Source organism: Canis aureus, chromosome 12 (assembly GCF_053574225.1).
Source record: "Canis aureus isolate CA01 chromosome 12, VMU_Caureus_v.1.0, whole genome shotgun sequence".
Taxonomy (NCBI): Eukaryota; Metazoa; Chordata; class Mammalia; order Carnivora; family Canidae; genus Canis; species Canis aureus.
This window is the reverse complement of record NC_135622.1, coordinates 57,497,686-57,513,645: the sequence shown is the minus strand read 5'-3', so window position 1 is coordinate 57,513,645 and position 15,960 is coordinate 57,497,686. Positions and strand designations below refer to the sequence as shown.

At 37.5% G+C, this 15,960-nt stretch overlaps 1 protein-coding gene across 1 annotated transcript in view; it reads right to left on the bottom strand.

Annotated features, from left to right (window-relative positions):
• The window catches only part of NOL10 (nucleolar protein 10), an 83,324-nt gene that overhangs the window by 62,146 nt on the left and 5,218 nt on the right, over positions 1-15,960 (bottom strand). The window contains exons 4-11 of the mRNA XM_077844138.1: positions 13,519-13,596; positions 12,304-12,341; positions 11,086-11,222; positions 10,121-10,186; positions 8,264-8,324; positions 5,785-5,870; positions 3,195-3,273; positions 1,463-1,612 (exon numbers count right to left, since the gene is read on the bottom strand). Coding sequence (XP_077700264.1) covers positions 1,463-1,612; positions 3,195-3,273; positions 5,785-5,870; positions 8,264-8,324; positions 10,121-10,186; positions 11,086-11,222; positions 12,304-12,341; positions 13,519-13,596 — 695 coding nt within the window. The remainder of the gene's footprint in view (positions 1-1,462; positions 1,613-3,194; positions 3,274-5,784; positions 5,871-8,263; positions 8,325-10,120; positions 10,187-11,085; positions 11,223-12,303; positions 12,342-13,518; positions 13,597-15,960) is intronic.

The window sequence follows — 15,960 nt, the reverse complement described above, 5'->3', positions numbered from 1 at the left end:
CTCTTTTTTTTTTTTTAAAGATTTTATTTATTCATAAGAGACACACACACACAGAGAGAGAGAGAGAGGCAGAGACACAGGCAGAGGGAGAAGCAGGCTCCATGCAGGGAGCCCGATGTCGGACTCAATTCCGGGACTCCAAGATAACGCCCTGGGCCAAAGGCAGGCGCTAAACCGCTGAGCCACCCAGGGACCCCCAAATACAAAGAACTCTTAAAAGCCATTGCTATATTGAGATGTCTGAGTGGCTTAGTTGGTTGAGCATCCAACTCTTGATTTTGCTTTCGGTCACGATCTCAGGGTCCTGGGATTGAGCCCTGTGTTGGCTCTGCACTCAGCGGGGAGTCTGCTTGAGCTTCTCTCTCCCTCTGCCCCTCACCCCACTTGTGCTCTTTCTCCCTCTAAACAAATAAAATCTTTAAAAAAAAAAATTGCTATACTGATTTTTTTCCCATTTTATTAACAAACTGATCTTCCTCTACTTTCAAAAAAAATTTTAAAGATTTTATTTATTTACTCATGAGAGACACAGAGAGAGGCAGAGACATAGGCAGAGGGAGAAGCAGGCTCCCCGCAGGGAGCCTGACATGGGACCTGATCCCCAGACCCTGGATCAGGCCCTGAGGCGAAGGCAGACACCCAACTGCTGAGCCACCCAGGTGTCCCAACTCTCAAAATATTTAAAGTTTTAAAACAAAAAATGAAAAGCATAAGGCAGGTGAAAACCAGAAATGTAGGCTTGTTACTTTTACATTTTAAATGACACTTGGAAGTGAGAAGAAAGAACATCAAATACTCTTTTTTTTTTTTTTTTAAAGAAGGAGAGAACACACAAGCAGGGAGAGGCAGAAGGAGAGAGACAATCTCAAGCAGACTCCCCACCAAGCACAGTGCCCACTGCAGGGCTCAATCTTACAACTCTTGAGATTGTGACTTGAGCCGAAATCAAGAATCAGAGCTGTTAACTGAGCCACTCAGGTGTCCCCACATCAAATATTCTTAATAATGTTTTTAAGAAAAACACTTTAAGAAATTATTGAAAAGGGGTCATTTCCAGAAGGCAATTATTTGAGATAGGTTTTAAAAGGTATGAAATTGAGATACATAATAACGTTGACATGGAAAGATAATTAGTAGCTCATAAAAACTTTCCCAAGCTGTGAAAGAGCCTCAGGATCTAGGAGGTTCTCATGGAGTGATGTTTTTAAAAAGGGATTTACTCTCTACCTAACTGAACATGCAGAAAGGCATGCCAGTTCTAGCAAACCAGGACAACTTCTCAGCAGTAAGAAAGCAGTCTTCACTACTTTATTTATGTATGAATATTATCTCTGCTAAAGTAACTGACTCCCAACTAAACTCTCAGATGGGTACTTAGCATCTCTTTCTCAAAAGCCCACATAACTCAAAAAGACAACAGAAAGAAAAGAAATATTAGGAAAATATCCTAATAAGTACATACTGAGTTCTTATTCCACATTTTGATGATGCGCGAGTCTGCAGACAAAATCAAATCTAATGAATCCTGGAAATGAACTGACTTAATGGGCAGCCCATACTGGTGATCCTTAACCAACAGTGGCTTATCCGATCGAAGGTCATATAATAAAACCTAAGAGAAAGAAAACAAATGATTTGTTTAAACAAATTGTATGTTAAAAACAACTTTGAAAACTTAGGATAATGGATGCCATTTGTTTTACTGCCTTTTTACGAGTATAATGAACACCTTACTCAGGGCACAATGATTCTAAAATCTGACAACAAAAACATTCTAGAAAAATATATTAAATCACCCTTAGAGTAACACAGTTTTATGAATTTCACCAGAGAATAATTTTTGGGCACACTAAGATTGAGAATAACTGGGCTATACTAAGAAAGGAACAGAAAGAAAAATTTGTAAGAGTCTGTGTCATTTGTGAACTAAAACAAATATATATACTGAGGACCTACATGTACCACGCACTGTCAGAGTTGCTGACAGAAATAAGAAAAAAAGGCGTGCTGAACATAATCACAGCAGATCTGAGCGGACAGTGGTGGCAAAGCTATGACTGTTGCGGGGGGGTGGGGGGTGGGGGGGCGAGGACCAAAGGGCTGCAGAAGCCAGACCTCAGCCCCTGGTGACAGATCTTCTGCAGACCATGACAACACAGGCAGTATCTCCACTGGAAATAGGGTCTTGAATCTGTTTCAGAGGAGAGCAAACCTGCAAGTGTGTGGGCTCTGCCTTGAAGGAAAGAAGGGAAGAAAGAATAGGTCACAGTGGCTACTCAACCCATACTTGTCAGACGAGCACTGCGAACGTACATTACTGCATGGCATGGGGTCAATGGTGTTTGGTGAAAAAAAGCTTCCTGGGATACATAAATTTTGGAAATACTTGTTAAGCACATTTCTTGTCTAGATGAATTTTTCAGAGCTTCAATATGTACGCAAATGCACTGTGATCCTGCAAGAGTAGGAATCTGCTGAAATTCCAAACTTTGCTGACCCACACACTCTGGAAAATATTATTCTAAATCACATTTAAGAGAATGCCTGAGGCATAATAAATAGCTCCATTGTAGCTCCAGCTTAAGAACCTCTCAGATTGGGCAGCCCAGGTGGCTCAGCAGTTTAGCACCGCCTTCAGCCCAGAGTGTGATCTTGGAGTCCCAGGATCACATCCCACATCAGGCTCCCTGCATGGAGCCTGCTTCTCCCTCTGCCTGTGTCTCTGCCTCTCTCTCTGTGTCTCTCATGAATAAATAAATAAAATCTTATTAAAAAAAAAAAAAACCTCTCAGATCAACCATGAAGGCCACAATCAAAATTTCTCAAGGTGGGGATGCCTGGGTGGCTCAGCAGTTGAGCGTCTGCCTTTAGCTCAGGTCGTGATCCCAGGGTCCTGGGATTGAGTCTCGCATGGGACTCCCCACAGGGAGCCTGCTTCTCCCTCTGCCTATGTCTCTGCCTCTCTCTGTGTGTCTCTCGTGAATAAATAAATAAAATCTTAAAAAAAAAATTTTTTTTTTCTCAAGGTGCTAAAAGAGTATAGCATTCCAGAGTACCCCCTCCACTCTGGTCAAAACAATAATGCTTCATTTTCTGTTGCCAAACAGAACAAATAAAGTGGATGTTTCCCACAATATATACATGCCTTTGAGATACTAACTTAAGTATGAAGTTTCCATCTTAAACATACTCACCTGCCCTGTGGATGTTCCAACTGCCATGGTCAAGGCACCATTAAATTTCAAAGCAGAGATTGTTGGTAAACTGTTTATTCTGAAAGGCAAAATATTTGTGTTCCATGTATTATGGCCAAACCTTTCAAATAACAAATGCATTAATCTTTAATTCTAATGGAGAAAATCCTATTTCTAGCATAATATTTAAAAGGTACTTACAGGGACGCCTGGGTGGCTCAGCGGTTGAGCATCTGCCTTTGGCTCAGGGCATGATTCCAGACCTGGGGATCGAGTCCCACATCAGGTTCCCACGAGGAACCTACTTCTCCCTCTGCCTATGTCTCTGCCTCTCTCTGTCTCACGAGTAAATAAAATCTTAAAAAAAAAAAGATTCTACTCCTCTGCCTCTCCCCCCACACACATTCTCTCTCTCTCTCCCTCTCTGTAAAATAAATCTTTAAAATAAAAATAATAATAAAAAGGTACTTATATCCAGACTTTCTTAATCAAAATAAAAAATAAGCTTTATATGTAAATGTAATCTGCTTTTAAATATCTGTAGATTAGCTTCTTCAAAACTGTAAAAAATACTGTCAAAGTATCTACAAGCAAAAATAAAAATTTATAAAACTATAAAACCACCTGAAAAAGATCAGTATGACAATATCTTCCCTTTGATTAAGCCAGGATAAGGTATTTACATAAACATCTCTTCTTTGGGGGCACCTAGGTGGCTCAGTCAGTTAAGCATCTACCTTTAGCTCAAGTCATGATGCCAGAGTCCTGGGACTGAGTACTGCGTTGGGCTCCCTGATCAGCAGAGCCTGCTTCTCCCTCCCTCTCTGCCCCTCTATCCTTGCTCATGTTCTCTCTTAAATAAATATCTTTGAAAAATAATAAACAAGCAAACAAAATAACTGTCATCATAGCTAAAAACACTCAACTCACAAGAACAAAAGTGGTCATAGGAAGTGTTTGTAAATCAATATTTTACGTAAAGAAAAAAAAAACAATAAATACTCCCATATTTCTAAAGACCACATTAAAGATTATCTTTTCACATCCCTTCCTTTAATTTTCTATAATGTTACTTCTATTACAATCATAAAAATTACAGTAAAAATAAGTGTTAAGACACAATACATAGAACTGCTGCTGGCCTGTTTTCTCAGGCTTCTATGAGAATCATTTCTCTATTGGTTTCTTCTATTGACAAACATAGAGCTTTAAAATAATTTGGTAATCTGTACATTAATGTTTTGAGATTGTGTATGTTTATGGTATTTCACAATAGAAATGTCTAATTCTAAAAACAAACGAATGTAGAATAAGTAAATTTTCCACTTTAAGATTGTCTACTATCTATACTCCATACCATGATTAATGAAATTGTTCATTAGTATTACTTTAGTATTACTCATTAATAAGGAAAAAAATTCCCTACACTCCCTTTATTTTTTTTATTTAATTTACATTCAATTAGTTAACATACAGTGTATTACCAGTTTCAGAGGTAGTCAGTGATTCATCAGTTGTATATAACACCCAGCGCTCATTACATCATGTGCCCTCCGTAATGCCTGTCACCCAGTTACCCCACCCCCCACTACCTACACTCCCTTTAAATGTCATAATTAAAAGATGAAAAAGATTAAATCTTTACTTATCATATAGGGGAAAATGTATACATTAGAAAAAGATGTCTTTCCAAGTAAGCAATTTATACCTTTTCTCTAAGTCAAGGATGCTTTAAATAGGCTAATTTTTCAAAAGAAAGAACTACATAAATTCTTTTCTCTCCCAGAAAAATGCAAATCACACAAATATCAGAAATAATTTAGAGGGTTCACATTCTCTCTGCAGCCCACCCATCAAACACTCTACCTCCCACACAACACAACTACAGGTATATGTCTGGCCAACTGAAATGATGAGTAAAGTCTCAATACTACAAATATCAAGATCCCAGAGAAAAGATGTTTCTGAAATGATTACAACAAATAATCCCAAATCGTGAATCTGACCAAGAAAGTGTAAGATTGCATATGTATTAATATGAGCACAGAAAAATGTCTGAAAACATATGTACCAAACAGTGCAACAGTAACCACTCTGGTGAGTGGAGGGAAAACAGAGGCCTATACATCTTACTAAAATTCAGGCAGGTAGAAGTTTTCATCCCCCAAGTGTGTGTTACTTTTCTGATTGTTTTAGAGTAGGAATTGGCAAACAAGAACAAGAAGATATCTGAAACACTTGCCTTCCCCTACCTTAGAATTCAAAGTACACCTTGTTGCTTATTAACTGCAGTGGTGAACACATGGTTCTATCACTAGATCCTACAGAATTGGAACTACACATTCCTGCAGTGTACCTATTTAAATAAAATTCAACACAACTAACAAAAAAGACATTCTATGTAGCACCTTAGAAAGGAATTCTGTCCGGCTTTCCCACTTATTGAACTTTTCCAGAAAAGGGTTTTTACATGAAACACTCACAAAACTACTACCTCAGATACCTTCAGCAATTAATTTTAATGCAATATTGATACCCGTGTTTAAATCATAAGCAGATGGGTACTTAAACCACGTTCATTTCCACTTACTCTGAATCTGCTGTGACACTACTTAATGCACAGTCTAGCAGGCCCACTCTACCGCGAGTTCTTGGGTCCCAGCACTCTACTCGACCCTAAAAAAAAAAAAACAAAACGTGGTAATTTTACAAAATAGCTGCTGCCAGAAAATTCTTAGACAAATACTGAAAAAGGCTTTACTAATACTGATTATCTCATGGGGCTAAGAATTTAATTTTTTTCTTCCACCCTTTTTGGTACTGTCAAATATTTTACAATGAGCTGAATTTGTTTTTAAAAGGAAAAAAAAATTGGTTAAGAAAAGTCCGAAATGCAATGTCTGATCCCTGACTGGACCTTGGTTTGGGTGGTAGAGTGGAGCAGGAGCTGTGAAAGACATTGTGGTAGAACTGAAAATATTTCAATATTTACTGTATCAATGTTAAGTATTTAATACATAATTTTATTGTATCAATGCTAAATTTCTTAGGGATAACAGTACTATGATTTTATACAAGAAAGTCCTTGCTTTTAAGAAAAACATTCAGAAGTATTTAGGGCTAAAATGTCACAATGTCTGCAATTTGCTTTCAAATGGTGCAAAAAACATTTTATATATACACTCATATTTTTATGGAAAAGAAAGCAAATGTGCAAAATGTATGTAATGAGTGAACTGTGTTTTCAATTTCTCAGAAAGTGTGGTTTTTTTTTTTTTTGAAAGTGCAGTTTTCAACTTTTCAGAATTTTAAAAAAATACATAGCTAGGGAAAAATAAAACAAAAAATGAAAAAAACAATAACAAAAAAAGAACTGCAAGCAATAGAGCAAGAGAGTGACTGGCACAATCCATTTAAGAAGAACACTATGCTGAGGCGCCTGGGTGGCGTCAGGTCATGATCCCAGGGTCCTGGGATCGAGCTCCTTATCAGCTCCCTGCTGAGCAGGGAGTCTGCCCCCCCCTTTCTCTCTCTCTCCCCCTCTGTCCCTCCTCCCTGCTCATTCTCTCTTAAATAAAATCTTAAAAAAAAAAAAAAATACTATGCAATCACTAAAAGAAAAATGCATAAAAATAATTTGAGTAGAGCCCTAAATTTCATCCATCTGAGATTGGTTTAATCAACTATAGTACCTTTAAACAATGGAATCCTATCCATCAGTTTAAAAAATTTAATTTTGGGATGCCTGGGTGGCTCAGCGGTTTAGCACCTGCCTTTGGCCCAGGACATGCTCCTGGAATCTCAGGATCAAGTCCCACATCGGGCTCCCTGCATGGAGCCTGTTTCTGTCTCCCTCTCTCTCTCTCTGTCTCTCTCAGGAATAAATAAATAAAATCTTTAAAAAATAAAATAAAATTTAAAAATTAATTTAGCATTATAGAGATGTATAAAGATGTATATTATATACTATCATGTTAAAAAAAAAGCAAGTCAAGAAATATAACTTTACTTTTGTAAAAAGCTTTAAAAAAATATATGACTAACATATGCATATTTGCATATACCTAGGAAAAAAACATTAAAGAATTAACTCCAGGCTGTAGGATTTGATGACTGGAAGGCACAAGAGAACACTTTTTCAATAATACATTTCTCACTTTTTTTTTTAAACTATGAGTACTTATTTTATTTTATTTATTTATTTATTTTTTTATGAGTACTTATTTTAATTAAAAACTGCAAATCTGGAGATCCCTGGGTAGCTTAGCAGTTTAGCACCTGCCTTTGGGCCAGGGCGTGATCCTGGAGTCCTGGGATCAAGTCCCGTGTCAGGCTCCCGACATGGAGCCTGCTTCTCCCTCTGCCTCTGCCTCTGTCTCTGCCTCTCTCTCTCTCTCTCTATCATGAATAAATAAATAAAATCTTTAAAAAAGAAACAAAAAACTGCAAATCTAGGAATATTCTCAACAAGTACGAAGAACATAGACTCCAAAGTACTACAGTTTAAAAGGGAAGTGTTGTGTATTTACTGAATCCTACTCTCCAGGATGTACAGATCATGATCTTGTATGCCTTTATAGCCGACAATGTTTCCACACAGGGTGTTCGGAGTGGCTCTCACCAGCGCCTCTATAAAGCTGGCAAGCAAGCTATCATTATCTCCATGTCACTGATGAGGAAACAGCCTCAGGGAAAGTAATTCAGTTGTAAAGCCAGGAAGTATCAGAGCTGGGACTGCATGACATATTGCCTCCTGCTAGGAACAGGACTGGCTGTCATGCTACCACTGCTCCCCTGAGGCTGACAATGCTCATCTAGCTCCTGATGATCAATGTCAGAGATGATCCATGTCAAAGTGTGCCAGAGCAGACACACCAGGGCCAATCTGCAGCAACAGAAGGGCCCTGTCTGGGTGTGCAGCGTTACCAATGTCCCTGCAAAAAGTAAACCAGTAGCCTGCTGCTCCATTAGCACTCTGCTCTTAGAACAAGCCACTCCATCTTCAAGTAACACTCCACTCAGTATCAAATGCAAAACAAGTTAAAAAAATAAACGCCACGTCTGCTTACCTCTATCGTTCCTGTGGCAAACAAGCCATGCACTGAGTTGATGTCACACACGTTATTCTCCCTGAATCAGTAAAGCAGGAAGGGAGAAAGTATTATTATATTTATTTTAGGTGGGAGAGATACTCCATGAACTTTCTAAATAGTCAACTCAATCCTGTGGAAAAAGAAGACAGGTAGGTTCTTCCTTATTCATCTGCGTACAAAAAAATCCCAGAAAGGAAAAGAATTCCCCAGAATGACACTCAACCCTCAATCTGCCAGGGGATGAGACAATGAAGGGATTCCTTCTAAAATACCACCTTGACAATAAAGGTTCATTCTATTTTCTCAGTATACCTTCTCCCCACGGCAGAAAGAACACAGGCTATCACTAAGATAGTGAGTCCTGAGACCGGACTAGCTTGAGTTGGGTGTACTAATCCAAGCCTCATTTTCTTTCTTTCTTTCTTTTTTTTTTTTTTTTAACATTTTACCCATTTCTAAAGATTACTTACTTACTTACTTATTTATTTATTTATTTATTTATGATAGACATAGAGAGGGAGAGAGAGAGGCAGAGACACAGGAGGAGGGAGAAGCAGGCTTCATGCCGGGAGCCTGACGTGGGACTTGATCCCAGGACTCCAAGATCATGCCCTGGGCCAAAGGCAGGTGCCAAACCGCTGAGCCACCCAGGGATCCCTAAGCCTCATTTTCTGTAAAATGGATACTTCACTAAATGATAAAATGTTCAGCATGGCATCCGAACTCACAAGATACTCAATAAATAATAGTTATTACCAACAGGAAAGTATCCAGCCATAAAGCATTTATTATTCAACAATGCATCATGAAGTTACTCTAGTTTTTTTTTAAAAGAAAATAAGAGCATTTCAAGCCATATGAAAAGAAATACTGAAGAGTTTATCTGGTCTTTATCACTACACGTTCTTCCAACCTTTAAAAACCCTTTCAAAGCAATAAGGAAAATCCAGGGACACCTGGGTGGCTCAGCAGTTAAGTGTCTGCCTTTGGCTCAGGGCATGATCCCTGGGATTCTGGGATCGAGTCCCATGTCAGGCTCCCTGCATGAAGCCTGCTTCTCCCTCTGCCCGTGTCTCTGCCTCTATGTCTCTCATGAATAAATAAATTAAAATATTAAAAAAAAATAAGGAAAAATCCAAAAAGTGCTTTATAGACTTAGATGAAAAGTAACCTAGCTTCCAATCCTTACTAGCTGTGTGACTATGGACTCACGCTCTCTGTGCCTCAGCTGTCCTATCTTTAAAATGGAAATGATGATAGTAAAATTGTTCTAAGTTTAAAATGAGCTAATATGTATAAAATACTGAATATCTGGCACAGAGTAAGCGCTTTCACTGTTACCACTGTCATTATTACTCAGTATTATTATTATGATAAATTAATCCCTAAAGGATTTCTCTCTGAATAAAATAAAAATACAGACTATAATGTGAGGGAGAAAAGGAAAACTTGAAAAAAAACCTTAAATGTCTGCCAGCAAAAACATAAAAAATAAAATTTAAAAAGTCATATTGCAAATAATCCAAAATTTCTCCATAAGAGATATCACAGAACAAAATCATAAATGAAAAGTTAAAGAACACTCCAAAAAATAATAAACTGAACTTTGTAGAGTTATAAAATTTTCGAGTATATTAAAAAATTAAAATTTTAAAGAAATCACCAGGTCTTTCAGTGAATTTTATATTTAAGAAAAAACTCAATGATACTTTTTTAAATAACTAAGTTGCCCCACGCTCCTTTAAATGCAACATGCCATCTGATAACTTGAGCATCTGGCTCCATCTCCTGGCCAAGAGAAATACAGCAGTATTCCGACAACAGAACACTCACGCGGCATCGGTCTGTAGAGGATTCAAGTACCGTCCTTGTTCTAAGTTTAATCTATAAACTTCAGAGCTGCAAAGTAATGAATTGAATTAAGTTAGAAATCTGGTAAATTGCAATGAACTTCACTTCAAGTAAATATAAATTTTAGAAGTATGTACATATATCTTTTGCTTACAGGGCATTACTTCCCCATGTAAAACTTAAACCAAAATGTATTTTAAACCTAAAAAATAATCACCTTTTTTTGTGAGTTTGTTCATGTACAAAATAAAATATTATGAATTTATCAGGTGGTAACTCTGGGAAACAAACAAGGGGTAGTGGAAAGGGAGGTGGGCGGGGGTTGGGGTGACTGGGTGATGGGCACCGAGGGGGTACTTGGCGGAATGAGCACTGGGTGTTATGCTAAATGATGGCAAATTGAACTCCAACAAAAAAATCAAAGGGTTAAAAAAAAAAAGAATTTATCAGGTGGAATGTTATTTACAAATAACACAGAAAATACAAGATCCAAAATGGATCCGTATGTATATAGCAGAAAAGACTTTAAGGAAATACAACTAAATACTTAAAAGGATTTCCTCTAGAAGGCATGATGATGGGTGATTTTTTTAATACTTTTTTATATTTTCCAAATTTCTAAAATGGATATGTATTATTTTTATCATCATATAGAAGGTAGCTTTTAAAAATGAGATTTTAAAACATTGCACAATGGGACTAGGAAATCACCTTCACCACCAATATGACCCTATGAGGTGCCCACATGGCGCTAGGTTCAGAGCACCATGCTAATAAAAGCCAAGGATGTAATTCCCAAATGAGCAGTTACTCTGGAACTACATCCTTCAAGCAACTGAAAGGCAGGGATCATGTCTTATTCCCTTTGAATCCCTCTTCTTGATTTCAACAACAGAAGCTGGGGGGTGGGGGGTGGGGTGGAGAAAACAAAGGATCTGACCCAATACCTTGCGCCAACAAAGTACAAGTCACAGGATGGATAGTGGTAGGAGAAATCTCTCCCGAACTTTGGTATTCTGGTTTTGTAGTAAAAACCTGATTGTGAATGAAATTCGATGTATCTATCATTATGTAAGAAAACAATCTGAAAATGAAACAAGAACATGAGTTTGCTGAGGTTTCTAGGTAAAGCATTTACTTCATCACCACTAGAACTGATGGAGCTAGATAACTCTGATCCCTCCCACCCTCCCTCTCTGTAACACATACGTGTGCACACACAACTAACTCTCTATCATGACTAAGAATCAAACCTCTCCCATGCTTTCTTTTTTTTTTTTTCTCCCATGCTTTCTTATTGCTTTCCTGAACCCAAGATAGTTTTTCTTGCCTCTGACAGAGACTTAAAACAAACGCCCTTCATTTACCTGGCTCCAGCACTTTACAACGTGGAGCACTGCTCAGCAACCTCAAGTAATTCCCTATTTTACTTAACACATTTTAATAATCTCACAATTGCCACTCAGGGAATTATATGTTCCCAAAAACACAATTAATGACCACTATTAGGCAAAAGAATAGACTACATTCCACAGTTTCCAGAACTGAAGACAATACATAAAGCCAGGTCAGCTCAGAAATTCCATTTTCCTTCACAGTGATATCTGACATCACTAAAAATTTATTTTTATTTTTTAACGTACCTTAAATTGAATAAGGTACTCTGACAATTTTATAACTACTGAAAATGACATAAGTTGAAAGATGGACTAATGGCACCAAAAACAGACAAGAAAAAATAGATGAATTTAACTGTGTTTCGAACTGTTCCATGACCATCTGTTTGCAGGGTAAAAAAAATTAGTCATACAATACTATCTTACTTCTCACATATGAAAGCAACTTGGTAAATAATACTAGTTTAAAGGAAATACTTAAAAATCACAAATCTACAATCTAACATGGCCTAAAAAGAGATGGCTGCTACCAATTCTTGACGATGTAGACAAAGTTCCATATGTTATATAGAAAACTTAATTAGACTGGCCAAAGGCCATCACTGTTGTCTTAAAAGATACTTTATGTATCACACCTGTGGTCAAACTAAAAATATATTAATAGAAATTATAGGTTTTATTTTACTACAGAGCCATTCCTAACATAACCATGGGAACATCATAGAAATATCTATCATGATCAGTACTGACCAGCACTATCAAGCATACCTTTGAGTAGTCATCAGACAAAGTTTCAAAGGTGACAACTGAAAAACAGTAAAGAGTAAGAAAAATTACATATCAATCCACTTTCATACAAATGCAAACTTGATGCAGATTCTAATTCAACACAAAAATTATATGCAAATACTGGGTTCTCCCCCTTTTTGTCCTTTCATAAAATAATAAAGTTGCCATATTATATTGGCCCTAAAACAAGTGGAAAATTAAAAGCTTTTTAATTTCTCAATACAGATAGATCAGATTTTCTGCAGAACTGAAGCGAATTAAACTCACAAAACATAATGACTTCTAGACTTTCCCAGTTTTTCTGAGTTCAAGATACAAACAGACATTAAAGAACATTCAAAAATTCTTTAATGATTTACTTAAAAAAGAGAACAGCAGCTTTTTACCCTTTTGTTGTATATCTGCTAAACATAAATGAAGAGTGAAAACAGTTGCTATTAGCAGCATGCAGAAGTTCGTCTTGTTTTGAAAAAGGAAAGAGTAAAACCAGTTGGAGAAGACTTAGTCCATTAACTGCTTTTCTCTCAAATGCCTCAAAACCAGGCACCTGACAGAAATCCGTCCACTTTCCCTGCCCTTCTGGTACAGTCACCTTTCCTGCAGAGAGGGTGAAGCCTATGAGTGTGGTGGGCCACCCATGACTATATTGCATTGGATGGTGAATGGGGAGATTTTTAATCACAAGAGCCCTTTAAAATCAGTTTTCTCCTGTTGATGGCAGAAGGGGAAGTAAGAGAATCAAACCAGGAGAAGGACCCAACAAGTAGGTGCTGGTTTAAAGGTGGAGAAGACCAGGTGACAAGGAATGCAGGCAGCCTCCAGGAGCTGAGAGTGGCCCCAGGCTGACAGCCAGCAGGAAACGGGAACCCCAGCCCCACATGCGTAACAAACCGCATTCTGCCAACACCCGGGAAGCTTTGAAGCAGATTCTCACCCAAAGTTCCTGAGTAAGAGCCAGATGTGCCTGGCTGACAGCTTGGGTCAGCCCTGAAAACAGGACAGAGCAGAGCCTAGATGAACTTCACCTACAGAGCAATCAGCTAATAAATGGATGTTTTAAGCTGCCACATTCATGCCAATCCATTACACAGCAAAGAAAACTTATACATGGCCCGTCTCCATTTTTAAAAAGCAGAAGAGTAGCCACATATAAAAAAGTTATTTTCGTGAACTCAAATTTTATCTCTTACTTACCTTCTGAATCTAAACACCTTTCAAACTTCAAGGATAACTGATAGGTGTCGTAACATCGAACCCGAGGTTTATATGTTCCTATAAAAAAAAAAAATTAATGTGATATAAAACCTAAAGGACATGCTTTTCATTGTCAATACCCTGCAGGTGTATTAAGTATACCTTCTGTTCTGAGATGAATAGGATTCATTATATCTCATGAAAGAAAAAGAATCTAAAAGCAGCCCTCTTCAACAACCCAAGAAGAAAATCAGCAGAGGGGGATCCCTGGGTGGCTCAGCGGTTTGGGGCCTGCCTTTGGCCCAGGGTGTAATCCTGGAGTCCCGGGATCGAGTCCTGCGTAGGGCTCCCGGTATGGAGCCTGCTTCTCCCTCCTCCTGTATCTCTGCCTCTCTTTCTCTCTATGTCTATCATAAATAAATAAATAAATCTTTCAAAAACAAAAAAATCAGCAGAGAATACAAACAAGCAAGTCACAGAAAATGAAATACAAAAAACTAATAAACTTCACAATCTAACAAAGTAGATTAAAACAATGAAATAGTTATTGTTTATCAGAATGGCTAAGATTAAAAGACAGTTAACATCTGTGTAGATAAGGGTGTTAAAAAAAAGTATTCTCACACACTTGGTGATTAGTATAAATTGTTATAACTTTGAAGGACAACCTGGCAAAATCTGTACAATATGTGATGTTTATATACCTGGAATCCTTATTTCAACTTACACAAATTTGTCCTAGAGAAACATATAGCAAGACATGAAGAGTGTTCACTGCAGCACTGTTTACAAATGGCCCAAAGCTGAAAGGAAGTAAAATGTCCACTGATAGAAAAATCATTAAATAAATGATGGCAAATCATCATACACCTCATAAAGTGGAGGATGAAGACCTGTACTGACAAGGAAAGCTGCCAAAACACACTACCAAGTAAAGGGAGAGGACAGAGGGACCAGGTGAGTGCTGCAGAGTGGTGCCTATGACCCCATGTTTGTAAGACTCAACACTGATGATGTAAGTACTCTGCACAGTGATTGTTCATTTCTGTGAAGCCCAATTTTAGGGCCTTTCACATTTTATCTTTTATATTTCTGTAATGTCTTCATTTTTTGTAAGTTTATCATGTTTGCATTATTAAGAAAAGAAAAAGACTGATTTTTAAAGCCAATATTTTTTAAAAAGGAAATAAGGTAATCTTTGAGTTCCTAAGACCTCATTTAAAAATAGTATAATAGGGACGCCTGGGTGACTCAGTGGTTAAGCATCTGCCTTCGGCTCATTTTTAAAAAGTGTAAAATATATATTTATATATACACACACACACACACACACACAAACACCATTACTATATATAATATATTCCATAAGTTTATGTATATAAAACTACATATGGCATACATAGTTCTTACATATGAACTGGAGGCTAAGAAATGTGCATAGTATTAGTACTGAGACAACCATTACAGAGTAAGAGAGACTGGCATGTTGATGTATAAAAGTTCTGTCAAATAAGAAAGTGTTTAGAAAAGGGATACAGATGCATGTTAAGCCAGCGAAGTAAAAAAAAGTGTATGGCCAATACACAGGATATTGTACCAAAAGCACAGCCAAACCACACCCTGGGTAATACTCTTCTAAATTATAACACATTAAAAGTTCCCTATATTTTATACGAGTGACACTCATATCACTTGAAACTGATGAATATTACTAATATAAACGCTTAGTGGCATAAAAAATATTAGTCCATTATACAGTAAGTTATGTTAAAAGTAACCCTTCCTGAAACTCTCAATTATTGTTGGTAGGAATGTAAAAGGATCTGACCACTTTGGAAAAAAGTCTGGCAGCTCCCTCTAAAACTAAAAAGACCTTATGACCCAGCAATGTTCTCAAAACAAGCCTGTATAGGGTTGTTCACAGGGCTTTATCAATAACAGCCAAAAAATTAGAACAGTCCAGGTGTCCATTAAATGGAGAATAGATAAATAAACTCTATTTTTATAAGGAAATACTATCTGGTAATAAGAAAAAACTACTGACACACATAACACGTATAAATCTTAAAGTCCTAAGAAAATAAGTCCCACATAAAAATAATCCACAATGTATGACTGCATTTATGTAAGGTTCCAAAACAGGCTGCACTTGTCACCAGTACCAAAACAACAACACAACAACAACACACAAACCACAAAGCATTGCCTCTGCATGGGTGGGAGGAAGATGATGAGGGGCATGAAAGACATTTCTGGGTAAAAGGAATGTTCTGGATCTTGACCGGGATTTGGCTTACACAGGTGTATGCCTCTGTCAAAACTCCTCAAAAGATGCGGCAGAAAAGGACACTCATATCTGCAACCTGCTCTGAAATGCATTAAGAAACAGAATGAATGGATGGATGCACAGAGATGGAGAGATATGGTCATGCAAAACACTAA